The following is a 13,970-nucleotide window of genomic DNA, read 5'->3' as shown; positions in this document are numbered from 1 at the left end:
ATGCCATCTCTAGGTGGATAGTAATATGTATCCAACTGTGCTATTCCCTATCAAATAAAACACTGCCTTTTACGCCAAGGGCTCACTCCACAAGAGGTACTGGAGCCACTCTGGCTTTCATTGCAAATGTTCCCTTAGACAGTATTTGTTAAGCAGCTACATGGAGCTCAATACATACTTTCACTCAGCACTACTGCATTGACACTCATTCCAAGACAGATACACAAGTGGGACAAGCGGTTCTAAGACATTCATTCGCTCACAAACCTTCTCACATCCCACCTCCTTCTTCCACTGCTCGCTAATCTATGCACAGCATGCGATCTAAGCAGATTCCACAAGCCTCAGAAGGGATACATTACTCACCGTAATCGTATTTCTGATGCTTGTATCTGCTTAGATTCACATGCAACCCACCCTTCCTCCCCTCGGAGAGAAGGCGCATGGCTGCTCATGAGCTTGTCTGATACTTACCTGCTTGGATACAACTGTACTCACACTACACCTCGTGCTACCTCATGTCAGAAAAATAAAAATCGGAGGGACCTCCATGCGTGAGGGGTCATGGGTACAGTGAACGTCGCACTAGGGATAGTATTACTGGCATGCCCTGTCGACTTCCCTTTTCGAGTTTCGAAAACAAAAACTGTAATACTCTGCAGCTTCCACTAGAGGATGGCCTATGCTCAGCATGTGAATCTAAGCAGATAAAAGCATCAGAAATACGATTATGGTGAGTAATGTATCCCATACATTTTCAAAAGCCATTCACCATTATGTGCTTTTCTTCCCATTTCAGCCCAATTATCTGCATAACTCTTCTGCTCAGTAGGCGTTGCGAAGCAACCTTGAGCTGGGTCTAAAAGTGGGCAAACTTAAATGGAATATAAAAAATGAACTGCAACAATTGCCCCACCCCAACAAAAAGCTGTCAAATGTTAAATGTCAGAGCCATTTTTTAAATCGGTGCGCACGTTGCTGCAGGTCGTATCATTTATTTACCTGTGATAGAGTATGCCCATGTATATTTCGTGTATTTACTAAATGTAGTGCATGACCCTTTCGCCCTTCTTTTTTACCTTGCAGACAAAAGAATTTATCGACGGAAGTTTACAAACTGGAGGTACCTTTTCGATTGTCTTTTAATCAGTTATAGGGGCAGGAGGGAGGGGACGATTGGGTGTGTGCACGATGACTTGGTTTGTATTTCATTTGTTTCTACTCAATAGTAGATTAATACAACAGTTAATGTTTGTCAGACCTAGCACTCGAAATCTGAACCCGGTGACAGAAGTTGAGGTTGGGATTGGTGGATGGTGTCCATGAACTTCTGTTCTTACTACACACACTTTCCTCAATGTTTCCCCCTTGCGTACTTCTTTTGGATGCATGTTTGTTTTACATAGTGCGACTAACAAGGCCCTCCTAATTAAAAAAACGTCAGTGTGCAAACAAACTTTTAATTGCTTTCCGAATTCATCAGCATAAGTTTCGGTTTTGACCTGCTGTTCTGTTTTTGTTGTGAGAGCTGCTATATAGACGGCAAGGCCAGAAACTATTTGGATCCACCTTTTTGTGTGCAAACCCCTTCCCTTGCAACATCTTCATTTTAGTTCCTTTTTAGTTTTGGCTATTGGGTGGCACTAAAAGTGCTACCTTTAAGCCAAAACTAATGTAATTAACATAAGCGCTTCAAATATGGGCTTTAACTGAGGGTCTCTAATGCTTTTCAATGCCGATGGCATATGAGGATAGATTTGTGGATGTCACACCCATTTAACACCCATCTCTAAGTCAAATTTATGATGTTTTTCCCCCATTCCCACCCATCACACCCCAAACCACACCCCTTTTTTGAACCCTGTATCTGTTTTTGTTTGGTGTGCTGAATTTGTCAGCCCTTTTACTTCCAAAATGGTGGCTGTCATATGTTAATGTAAGAAAATAATGTTTTGACTTGATGCTTTTAAAACATTGTAAAGTAGTAGACTGTAGTCGGAATGCAGGGTTAACAAGTTAGGATGTATTGCTGTTTTAACCGTTCCACCAGCCCCTCATTATAAACAACAAAACATGCTTAAATGTGGCTCAGCAGGCTTGCGCGGAAAAAAGGTGAATCAATTCAGAGTTCGCATGAATGTCCTCTTAACCGTTGCTCCTCTTTGGAAGAACAAATTATCAGGACACACAAATTCCTTTTCCCTGACACTAGCTTTCCATTCCTTCGCCAGCTGTCCAAATTGGGTTTTAAAAAAAAGAGGGTAATCCCACGGAAACACTGTCCTTTGAAAATGGTTTACGGCCAGGTTTTCCTTGTCCGTGAATCCGCTTCGGTCGTGTTTCCCTGCGCTGCCGCTCCTCGAGCCTTTCCTGGCGGAGACTCTGCCTCTTGATAAGGAGCTCCGCGATGCCGCTCCTTCAGCCTCCTAGTACGCCCAATGTACATCACCTGGGGATTCCTCCCACTTCTCTGTGGTCTCCGGCCAGTGCTGCTGCTGCTGTAATGAGACACACCTGATGAGTTTCCTGGGGCTTCTTTTAACTCATGCTCTGCTCCTCCCACTCCCCTTAGCTTTCACCCGCCTTTCCTGCCCACTTCCCACACCTGCAGCCAGTTTGCCTTCACCCCTCCACCCTGCTTCATGCACTGTTTGTCCATCCCAACCTGTACTGCTATGGGTGTACCTGTCGCTGTACCGCATGACAGGGCTGCATCTATACCACTTCCCTTTGTTCATTTTATCTTTTCCCCCACCTTGTCTCCATTTCCCGTGGTGGGTTATGGGACACGTAGTTTTGTTTTGTCCTGCTGATATAACCTTTTGGGGGCTGGGTCTGAAAGTTAGAATGGGGTTGTCTTTTATCTCCATTGTCTCTTTGACCTCCTCACAAACATATTTACTATAGCTTAGAAGTTAAACATTTTAATGCATTTTATATTAAATAAACAAGTGACTCTCAAAGCTAATTTGTTTCCTCAATGTCGCTGAAAATGTCCATTCACTTGCGTGTGGGTGTGTAGTGTTGTCCGATTTAAGCAGTACCTGATTGGCTGTGCAGTAGGTTGTGATGTCAGTAGGATTTGATTTGCTGTAGAGTATGTGCCTCTAGGTTGTCCAATGTGGAACCAATACACGGTGCTAGAGACACACGTGCGTGTGCACCCGCAATTACCCAAAGGGGTTTCGGTTTCATCATTGCAAATCGGTATAGCCAATCCCTGTGAACTGCTATATATTCTAAATGCAATTTATGTCAGTCTTCCAATCCAGATAGTCTTTTCACATTTCTTTAACACACATCCTGCCCTCTCATGTCGCTGCGATACAGTGGTCTTGATATTAACATTCTGCAAAAAGAAAATGAAGATTGCGGCACAAACCATCTAAATGAGTGGCGTTTATGATTCATTGATGAAAGGGGCTATTGAACTACAGAGTTCCATGGCCGTTGGGTGTCCTTCTGGTGCTCTCCTGGTTGAAAATAAGCTCTGGAAAGGGGTGGGAGCTGCTGCTAATCCAGGAAGGCACCTAGGTGATGCCAAATAGAAAGGCTCTCTGCATTCCTCACCTGCCTCTAATGGCTTGGCAATTCCCTGGTATGCCTTACAGTAGTGTTGCTTGTAGCCACTGAGTAGCGTAGTAGCCAGTGCTCACTATTATAATTTTCTATCTGCATCAAAGCCATTGAAATGCCAGACTATTGAACAATAGGTGGGAGTAATTCGAACAGTTCAAAAACAATAACCGTGTAGATTCAGGCAATTTTACCGGTGATCCCATTACCAGAACAGACAATCTGCCTGTTTTTAAATATCCTATTGGGAGATCAGATGGATGGATCTACTCTGGTTCCACATGGAAAAAGTGCTCCAAATGTGGAAGCATCCTGATCCTAGAACAGAACATGGGCAGTGACACAGGCATGGCCATGTCTTATATTTTGTTATGCAGTGATCCGCCCAGGATCTTAGGAGGCTGGCAGATTTTATTTGTGTGGCCGCGGACCCTACTTTTGAGGTAACTGAACCTACCTTTTATGGGTAAAATCCTGCCTTTTGAAAGAAGATGCCCCGCATCTCGTTAGATGTTTCTTTCCCATTTAAAATTAAGGGAACACCACATCCCAGAATTCCAATCAAAAGGGCCAGTAGCTGGTCATTTCAGGCATAGTAATAGGGAAACTTGAGCGTTCTGTGTGCAATGGGTATAGGTCACCTTTCCCAGGCAATCCTACACACCCGGACAGAAGATATTCTGAACCTCATGCCGTGATTGGTACCAATCTATCATTACCTGAAGCTCAATAAAAGAAGCGCACATTTTATCCCCAAGCGATGGATACTTTCCTGAAGTAGTGCTACATTTCAATGCACTATTGTGGAAAGGGGCCCCGATAGTACAAATGTTGCTTAATCTTAAAACCCCCCTCACACAAAGCTTTCAAATTCACCCATATGCCAACCTAACATAAAATTAAGATCTATGTAGTGCTTCATGTTGGATTACGGTAGCTTCGAAAAACTGCAACAAAAGGTGTTGATGTGCAGTTAGGTAATTCATCAGTCCCAGAAGAATGAAGTTCTGTGTTTGCCTTACCCGGCTATTATCCTTAACTTTGTCTACATCTTGTGCACAGATCAATGTGGCAAGGCCTCCGCTGGGGTTGCTACATTTCTTGCTGTTCTTTCTGTCCTTGGTGAAATGCACATACAAAGGAGCACATCTCTGTCAATGCACCACAGTTAAGAGTCTTTGCTCCACAGCTGGAGCCGCCCACCTTCCCCCTCCTCCCGCTGACCTCATACCAGATAGTGGAACCACCAGGAGGAGTTGGTCACCCGGTGCCCCCCCTCTTCCCCTCCCTCCTCCCCCTTCCTCCCACTCCCGCTGACCTCAAACCTGACATTGATACCCCCTTCACCTACCTCCTCTCCCCTCCCTCCTTCTTCCCCTCTTGAGTAAATTGTTCCACATACTTAACTACTGGTTTGTTTCATGTTTGTAAATGTGCTTCTTTCATGACTGTACCTTGTTGTTCTGTAAAGCGCTTTGGAGTAAAGCGTTACATAAACTCAATAAACATAAACCTAGTAGACGTGGGGGGGGGCCCTTTCCTCTTTTGACAGGTGGGAACGCCCCCTTTGTGTCTTTAGTCCCGCTCCCTTTTCATAAGCTTTTGATATGAATTTTAATATGAAAAAGGTTTGATGGCAAAAAGATATAAAATGTTTCTGATGTTTGTTAATCTGCTTAGAATCACATGCTGTGCATAGTCCCGACATCCAGTGGTCACTGCGGAGTATTGCATCTTGTTTTTCGAAAGTCGAAAAGGGGACGTCGACATAGGTGTGTCTGTAATACTATCCCTATAGTGATGTGTAGTGTACCCAAAATCCCTCATGCGTCGAGCTCCCCCGGATTGTTTTTTCCACCCAGAATACTGGTCGCCTTATGCAGAGCTCGTAAGAGACATTGCCATTACCATTTATTCGACCCTTGGTCGATTTATCGTTTAATCCAACTGCCTCCAGCCCTCTTTCGACAGCTAAGCAACTTCCCCGCCGAGTCAAGATCTTCGGCGGTGGTTTCGACAGAGGCGATCATATCGGCGCTGCCGAACACGTGGCCCAGCCTCGACGGCCTACACAGTAGGGAGAGTGGGGGTTGTTGCGGACATTTGTTTTCTTCTAGAATGCCTTTCTCTTTCTCCCCCCTTTCCTTCGGGGTCGTTATCACTTATTACATCCTTAGCTATGGAGAAGACTCCTTTAAGATTTTGCCCTCGTAACGGCAAATTCACGTGGAAGGATAAGCATAAGCGGTGTAACTGCTGCTTACCCGTCGATCACAATGGGGCCGTCTGTGCGGCCTGTAAACTCCTTCGTCCAAAAACTTTGAAGGATTGCAGGGTCAAGAGGTGGACAGCCTATGCTAGGTCGAAGGCTGATTCCTTAGCCGCCGCCGAATGTGACGAGGGGGATAGTGATAACGCTACCTCCGTATTGGAGGTTGTCGACCTCTCTAAGGAGCACTCCCGCTCGTCCGCGTCTGTCTCCGGCCCTACTTATGGGGATGTACACCCCGGCGATGCCGACGCACATGAAAAAGTCAATGCTAAACACACAACCCACGGCCGTTCCTCAAGTAAGTCGAAGAAGGTGCCAAAGGAGATGCTGAATCTACCGGCAGCCTCCGTCGACCGTAAGGGTCGCCAGCCCTCCCCGCAGACGCATGTGCGCCTAGAGCGTCCGTCGGCGATAAGGTTCCGGCACCGCCGAAAACCATTCACGACCAGCCCTCAACGGACAAACTAGTCGTGGAAAGCTTAGCTCGAATAGTCTCCACTGACGCTCAGACGGCGGTGAAAGAGTCGCCGACACCCGCTCACAAGGTCCGGGTCAGAGAGACGCCAAAACCTACGGAGGGTACGTCGGAACCTCCCCCCACGTCGAAGGGAAGACCTAGAGATACATCCCCAGTGTTCGGGCCCACGAGAAGGGTTCTCAGAGGGCGATGAGGGTATATCCTCCACGCTATGGGAGAGATCTCTCCGCCTAGAGGCGGAGGAACAGACCTTTCCGCCATTAGACCGTTCAGGGTTATCCCAGTGGACTATGGAAAGATTTCAATTGTGCATGGACAAACTAGACAGGTTTATGTCCACCCCTGAACATGTTACACCCAAAAAGCCAAGAGAGGTACTCCATGAAGACCCTAGGGCAAATATCCAAGACTCTTTGACCCACTGGAGGAGAAAATTGATACATATGACCTCACTGAAGAGGACCCACATTTTCAGGAAGAAGAAGAATTCCTAAATACTGAGGATCTACAAGACCCTGTAGGGGACTTTGAAGAAGACACAGACATATGTGAACCACAGCCCTGGCAGTCTTCAGGGGCGTCAATAGACCCTGATGTTTTAGATCTGCCCTCTCCTAAGACCACACCGGTCAGAAACCAGTCACCTGTGGATGACCAACCCACTTTCAATGCAATGCTACGCAAGGCGGTAGCACATTTTGAAATTGACACAGGGGAAATTACTCCAGAAGTAGACTTTGTGGAGAAAATAATTAAGGAAAAACCACCTACTAGCCAGGCCATACCCCTTCTTGCCTCAGTCAAGAGACGCCTCGTTCCCTCTTTATCCACGCCTGCATTGGTTAGAGGTGTCAATCCAACAATTGAGAAGCTTTTTAGCCCCTCACCGTTGGATCCCTTCTATATTAGGGGTCACTCCATACCCAATTCCTTGGTAGTAACCACCACGAGGAAAAGGGCGGGGTTCCGCTATCTACTAGCGAAGCACCCCCAGACAAGGAGGGGAAGAAGCTTTGCGCCTTGGGGAAAAAGGATTACATCCTCAGCAGCTTTCTCCACGCGGATTGCCCACAACAATACTTTGTTGGCACGCTACGATGATGCCCAATGGGGAATGTTGCGCGAAGGCCTACAAGTAGCTCCTGAGCCCTTGCAAACCAGTTTGTTAGCCATTCTGACAGAAGGTACTCGGGTAAACCAAAGCATCATTAAAAACATGCTAGGTGCTGCGGAGACGGCTGGCCGGTCACTAGTCCAGGGTGTACTACTTAAGCGTCATGTTTGGCTCAAGAACTCTGGTTTCAAGCCAGAAACCCAGGTGTCCCTCATCAATAAACCCCTTGAAGACTCAAACTTGTTCGGTAAGGCGGTTGACGACGCACTGGAGACAGCTAAGAAGGAATTTGAAACTCTCAAGGCTCTAGACCAAATCACAAGAACTCCTAATAAGCGAGGTCACAGCAACAGGCGCTTTTTTCGTGGCCAACGACAAAATCAACAATACTCAGCAGGCAACTGGTCCTCCCCTCAGGGGACCAGTGGACAATATGCTCAGAGAGGACAATGTCGTGGCAAGGGAAGAGGTCGGGCCCCACTCGCCAGAGGCCCCGCGGCTGCCAACACCAAATGACCCGAAAGTTCGGGTCCCCTCCATGCATCTCCGGTCGGGGGCCGGTTAACATCAGTCTTACAAGCATGGGAGGGAATTACCACAGACCGCTGGGTACTGTCAACAATAGCCCACGGTTACTGCATCGAATTCAGTCGGTCCCCTACATTCAGACCCCCAAGGGGAAGACGCCTATCACCGGAACGCCTCTCCATCCTTCTTCAGAAAGTTGAACTGCTACTGGAAAAAGGAGCAATAGAGGTTGTGCCACTATCACAGGTAAAGGAGGGTATTTATTCAGTGTACTTCCTTGTACCCAAAAAGGATTTAACCATTGCGCCCTGTGCTAGATCTGCGCCCAGCAAACAAATTTGTAAAACCTCAGAAATTTCCTATGGTGACTTTGCAGGAGTTAATCCCCCTGCTTACACAGGGGGATTACATGGCAACCCTGGACATGAAAGATGCATACTTTCAAATTTCAATGTTGCCAGCACACAGAAAATACTTTGGGTTCATGATAGAAGGCAAACACTATCATTTCAAAGTGCTACCCTTCGGCATATCCTCAGCGCCAAGGGTATTTACGAAGGTACTGGCAGTGGCAGCGGCACACCTGCGCAGGTTGTCCATTCCGGTCTACCCTTACCTCAACGACTGGCTCATAACAGGGGATTCTTACGAAACATGCTTCTCGAATACCCAAAAGACTGTAGACCTATTGTTCCGCCTGGGCTTTTCCATTAACAAGAAGTCCAGTCTAATCCCCAGCCAAGTCAAGCAATTCCTAGGGGCTCTAATTCGAACAAAGGATGGCCTCGTCTTCCCCTCCGAGAGGTTTCAAAACATGTTGTTTCAGATCCCTCAATATGTAGCCGATCGAGAGGTGACGGTACGCAAAGCCATGCGATTGCTAGGAATGATGACGTCATGTATTTATTTGGTACCTCACGCGCGCCTGCGTCCAATGCAAGAGTGGCTCAACAGCCAGTGGTGTCAGGCCAGCGGACAATGGGACGATCTAGTGGTGATCTCGCAGGCCTTGGTTCTCTCGCTGCGATGGTGGTCAAAGGAAAACCTTGTGTTGGGGAAACCATTCGCCACCCCCGCAGTGGAAGCCACTCTAACCACAGACGCATCCCTCACAGGATGGGGGGCTCACCTATCCCATCAGGGTGCACATGAAGTTTGAACTCCGAGTGTGGCGTCCAAGCACATAAACTTGCTGGAACTGCTAGCGGTCTTCAAAGCACTGAAGGCTTTCCAGACACACCTACAAGGGAAAACAGTGCTGGTCCTCACAGACAGCACCACAACCATGTACTACCTGAACAAGCAAGGGGGTACTCACTCTCCAGGACTGTCCAAGCTGTCCCAGAACATCTGGAAGTGGGCTCTCAAACACATGTTCCTGTTATCTCAACATGTACCAGGAGAACTCAATATTCTGGCAGACGAACTCAGCAGAGACTTCACTCTGCCCGCAGAGTACGAATGGCAATTACACGAAGACATCGTCTCCAACGTTTTCGCAGAATGGGGCTTCCCAGAGATTGACCTGTTTGCAACTCTGGAGAGCACCCAATGCCAAGATTACGCCTCCAGGTACCCCCAGAACCGCTCCAAGGGGGAACGGTCTCTGGATAACATGGTCAGGGAAATTTGTCTACGCTTCGTCATGCAACCCCCCCCGACTCCCCTTCTCCAAAAGATAGTGCACAAGATGCACCAGGAACCAGTTACCATGATACTGGTGGCCCCCATCTGGGCCCGATAACCCTGGTTCGCTCATCTGATGGAGATGTCACTGTCCTTCAGTGAAACTAATCTGCCCATACAACATGCTGTCACAGGACAGGAGCCAAACGCTACATCCATGCCCACAGACCTTGAACTTGGCAGCCTGGCTCCTGAGGTCATAGAATTTGGACATTTGCAGTTCCCACAGAGATGCATGGACATTCTCAGGGAGGCAAGGAAACCGAACACTCGTTACTGCTACTCTAGCAAGTGGTAACGGTTCTTCATCTGGTGTAAGTCAAAAAGCATCAACCCCATTGACTGCTCTCCCACACAAATTGTTCTATACCTGACTCACTTGTTGGACTCAGGATTAGTCTTTAATTCTATTAAAGTTCACCTAGCTGCACTCTCCGCCTACACTGCGTCTCAACATAAGGTGTCATGGTGGAAAGTTCCAGTTATTAAAGCCTTCATGGAGGGAGTGAAAAGAATTCACCCTCCTATATCTAACCCAGCTCCCGGATGGGACCTGGGCTCCCCCTTCAAACCCACGCATGAAGAAACCCTTTGACTGCTTTCTTGATAGCTCTCACCTCCATTAGGAGGGTGAGTGAACTGCAAGCGCTCTCTATACTAGATCCCTTTCTAACAGTTCACAAAACCAAGGTGGTTCTACGCACACACCCTAGGTTTGCACCGAAGTTAATTTCAAAATTCCATGTCAACCAGTCTACAAAACTACCAACGTTCTTTCAACACCCATCTAACTTGGGAGAAAAAAGCTGGGAACACACTTGATTTGCACAGAGCGGTCATGTTTTATATGGAAAGAACTAGACCACTGAGAAAGACTAATCAGTTATTTGTCTCTGTGGCGGCAGGAAGAGAAGGAGATGCAGTTTCCAAATCCACTATATCTAGATGGATTGTCCAATGCACCACTCTGTTTCTCTCTTGCTAAGAGAGAACTGCCCTTTAAGCCGAGAGCACATTCTACTCGTGGCACTGGGGCATCCATAGCATTCATTGCAAATGTTCCCCTTGAGTCCATTTGCAAGGCGGCAACCTGGAGTTCTGTACACACCTTTACAAAACACTGTCTAGATGCCCATTCTAGATCTGATTCCCAGGTGGGACAAGCAGTACTAAGACATCTTTTCTCTACTGTTCCTTCTCACAACCCACCTCCAACTCCGGGTACTGCTCGCTAGTCTATGCACAGCATGTGATTCTAAGCAGATTAACAAGCATCAGAAGACATGCGTTACTTACCGTGAAAGCATTTCTGATGGTTGTATCTGCTTAGATTCACATGCGCCCACCCTTCCTCCCCGCTCGGATAGAAGGAACATAGACATTTTATTACTTTCTCTTTTCTGTACTCACTCACGTTAGTCATAAGGCTCCCTCATGGCAGAAAAAATAAAGAGGGACCTCGACGCGGGAGGGATTTTGGGTACACTACACGTCACTATAGTGATAGTATTACAGACACGCCTATGTCAACGTCCCCTTTTAGACTTTCGAAAAACAAGATGCAATACTTCAGTGACCACTGGATGTTGGACTATGCACAGCATGTGAATCTAAGCAGATACAACCATTATAAATGCTTTTACGGTAAGTAATGCATGTCCTATTTTTATAGGAAGTGTGCTTTGATATGAAAAGGGATATCTTTTTATATCAGTTTGATACAAAGTTTATATTAAAATGTTTTTAATATGGGCGAGCATATGTGTGCTGTTGCTTGGTCGAGGGCATAGTGAGTTGTGAGGAGTTAGCTGGCGATGGTTAGATGTTGGTGAGGCTTTGACAGAGGAGTGTGTTGTGGCTGTGATGGTATGACGTCCTGCTATATAAAGCTGACCTTTGAATAATTTTATATGAACTTTGTATTATTTCTATTTATAAAAACAAAACTAAACAAAGTGCTATTAAAAAATGTATTTTGATAACCCCCAAAAATGTTGTATACATTTTTTTTAAGTGTTCTGTTTTGATATCAACATTTTTTAGATCAGATTTTATTTTATATTCAAATTAAATCTGATTGTTTTTATATCAGAATTACAAAAATGTGATATCAAAATTATAACTGATTTTTTTTTTAAACTTTTGTTGATTGGCCGAAGGTTGAGATAGGTACAGCACGGACTGCGCAGAGACAAGCAAACATAATAATAGCACGTATACGCATTACATCATAACTCTTACAAACATCTCAGGTTGGAGAGGGTTGACATTGTGGAATAGCACGAAAGAGTCATTTCTCATGGTGAGTTAGACTGGGCTGATGGGGGAGTGGAGTTCCACTCAACCTCTTCCATGCTGTTCAAGTAACTGCAGAATTCCGACCACACGTTTTTTGGGCGGGAAGGCATGGGCAAGGATCCAATGTACTCCTCTTCGCACATTTGTACCCAGCTGAGGGCTTTCAACCACATGTTGAGGGTGGGGGGGGTACGACGCTTCCAACACTGTAATATGCATCTTTTAGCGACAATGGCACTTAAATCTAAACATTTTGACATTTTCCTTTCATTTTCCCCAGCCCAGATTCCGAACAGCAAGGCTAGTGGGTCAAGCTCTAATGGGGACCCAATTATCTCTCGGAGCGCCTTTGTCACTTCCGTCCAAAACGTATTTAGCGCAGCACAGGACCAAAACATATCTACATGATCTGTCTCGCCCAATTTACATTTCGGGCATGTATGACTCTGGGTGTGTGTGAATTTCGCTACTCTGTGTGGCGTATAATAGAGCCTGTTGAGAAGTTTGTATTGTATGCAGTGGAACCTGGCATTAAGTGAGACTTTGCGCGTGTGTGCACACATTTTGCTCCACATTTCTTCGGTGATTACCGTTTCAAGCTCGCTGGCCCATGCCTCCTGTGGTTTGGTGGTTATATTCTCTAGTTTTCCCATCTGCATTTTGTACAGGGAGGATATTACGTCCCTGCCGCCTGCAGAGTTAGCTATGCATTGGAGTTCAGGTGAGTCTGGGGGCTCCTCTGGAAACGAGGGCCACATTACACGTATCGCTGCTCTCAGCCTATAGTATTGCAGCAGGTCGAGCGCAGAGTTGGAGTGCCCGGGGCGCCATGTCTGAGGGGTGATAAATGTGCCATCGGGGTACAGGTCAGTCAGGGCACGATGGCCCAGGTTTTCCCAATTTTGAGAGAGATGTTGATTGTGTGTGTGTGGGGGGGGGTGGGGGGGGGGGGGGGGTGGGGGGGGGGGGGAGTCCAGGAAATTGCCATATGGGGAGCCATTTATAATATGGGCGTTGCTCTTGATTAGAATGAAGAATACTCTTCCATGCTCTGATTGTGGTGGCCATCGGGTCTAATGGAGCGTCCGTGTGGAGTGTGCAGTATAATAGTAAGGTCATGATGTTGGTGCCATCCCCTGCCAATTTCTCTAGTTTAACGTGTGGAGGCGGGTTTAGGTGCATGTACCAGTGGGGGGCGTGTTGGGCCTGTGCAGCGTTCCAGTACAGTGTTAGATCTGGGGCCGTGAAACCCCCTTTTTCATAAGGCAAAGTCATATATTGCCACTTCTTGCGGACCGCTCCGGAGTGCCAGAGAAATTGGGCAAACGCCATGTGTAGCCGCTTGAAGTATTGCTTCCCGGGCCACACTGATACATTAGCGAATATATAAAGGAGCTTGGGGACCGCAATCATTTGTATTAGGGAGAGTGCCTGCAAGGGATAGTGGGAGGTTGCGCCATTTTAGCATCTTGGATTCGATGAGCTGTGCTGTTGCTTCGTAGTTGTCCGCCAATAAAGAGGCTTTGGCCAGTGACACCTGCACTCCGAGGTATTTAATGCCACCCGGGGACCAGCGTAGGGGGAATTCGCATGACCGTTGCTTTAGTGAGAGGGAAAATTTCCGATTTAGAGTAGTTGATGGTGAAGCCAGAGTACGTGCCTATTTTTGTTGTCTCGAATAATGGGGTCTAAGTATGTGGAGGGGCTTCTGACGTATAGAAGTACGTCGTCCGCGTATAGTGAAATGATTTTCGGCGCATCCCGTAGGCGAATGCCTTTGCTGGTGTGTCGGTCCCTGACATAATCGGCCATGGGTTCAATGGCGATTGCAAAAAGGATGGGGGAGAATGGACATCCCTGTCGGTTATCTCTGTGTAGCTCAAAGGGAGAGGAGGGGGCAGAGTTGACTAGCACCCTAGCCGATGGTCCTGTATATAGTAGTTTTATATAGGAAATCATATTTGGCCCTATTCCCATTTTTTCCAGCACGGCCCATAAGTATTGCCATGAGACCATGT

The 13,970-nt window shown here is 46.8% G+C and overlaps 1 protein-coding gene across 3 annotated transcripts in view; it reads left to right on the top strand.

Annotated features, from left to right (window-relative positions):
* Positions 1-13,970, top strand: part of STYX (serine/threonine/tyrosine interacting protein) — a 984,080-nt gene that overhangs the window by 453,721 nt on the left and 516,389 nt on the right. For all 3 annotated transcript variants that reach the window (XM_069637582.1, XM_069637583.1, XM_069637584.1), the window contains one exon: positions 1,087-1,123. In XM_069637582.1, coding sequence (XP_069493683.1) covers positions 1,087-1,123 — 37 coding nt within the window. The remainder of the gene's footprint in view (positions 1-1,086; positions 1,124-13,970) is intronic.

Source organism: Ambystoma mexicanum, chromosome 14 (genome assembly GCF_040938575.1).
Source record: "Ambystoma mexicanum isolate Mex_15411 chromosome 14, UKY_AmexF1_1, whole genome shotgun sequence".
NCBI lineage: Eukaryota > Metazoa > Chordata > Amphibia > Caudata > Ambystomatidae > Ambystoma > Ambystoma mexicanum.
The sequence above is the reverse complement of the archived record's forward strand: the minus strand, read 5'-3'. Positions and strand labels throughout refer to the sequence as shown.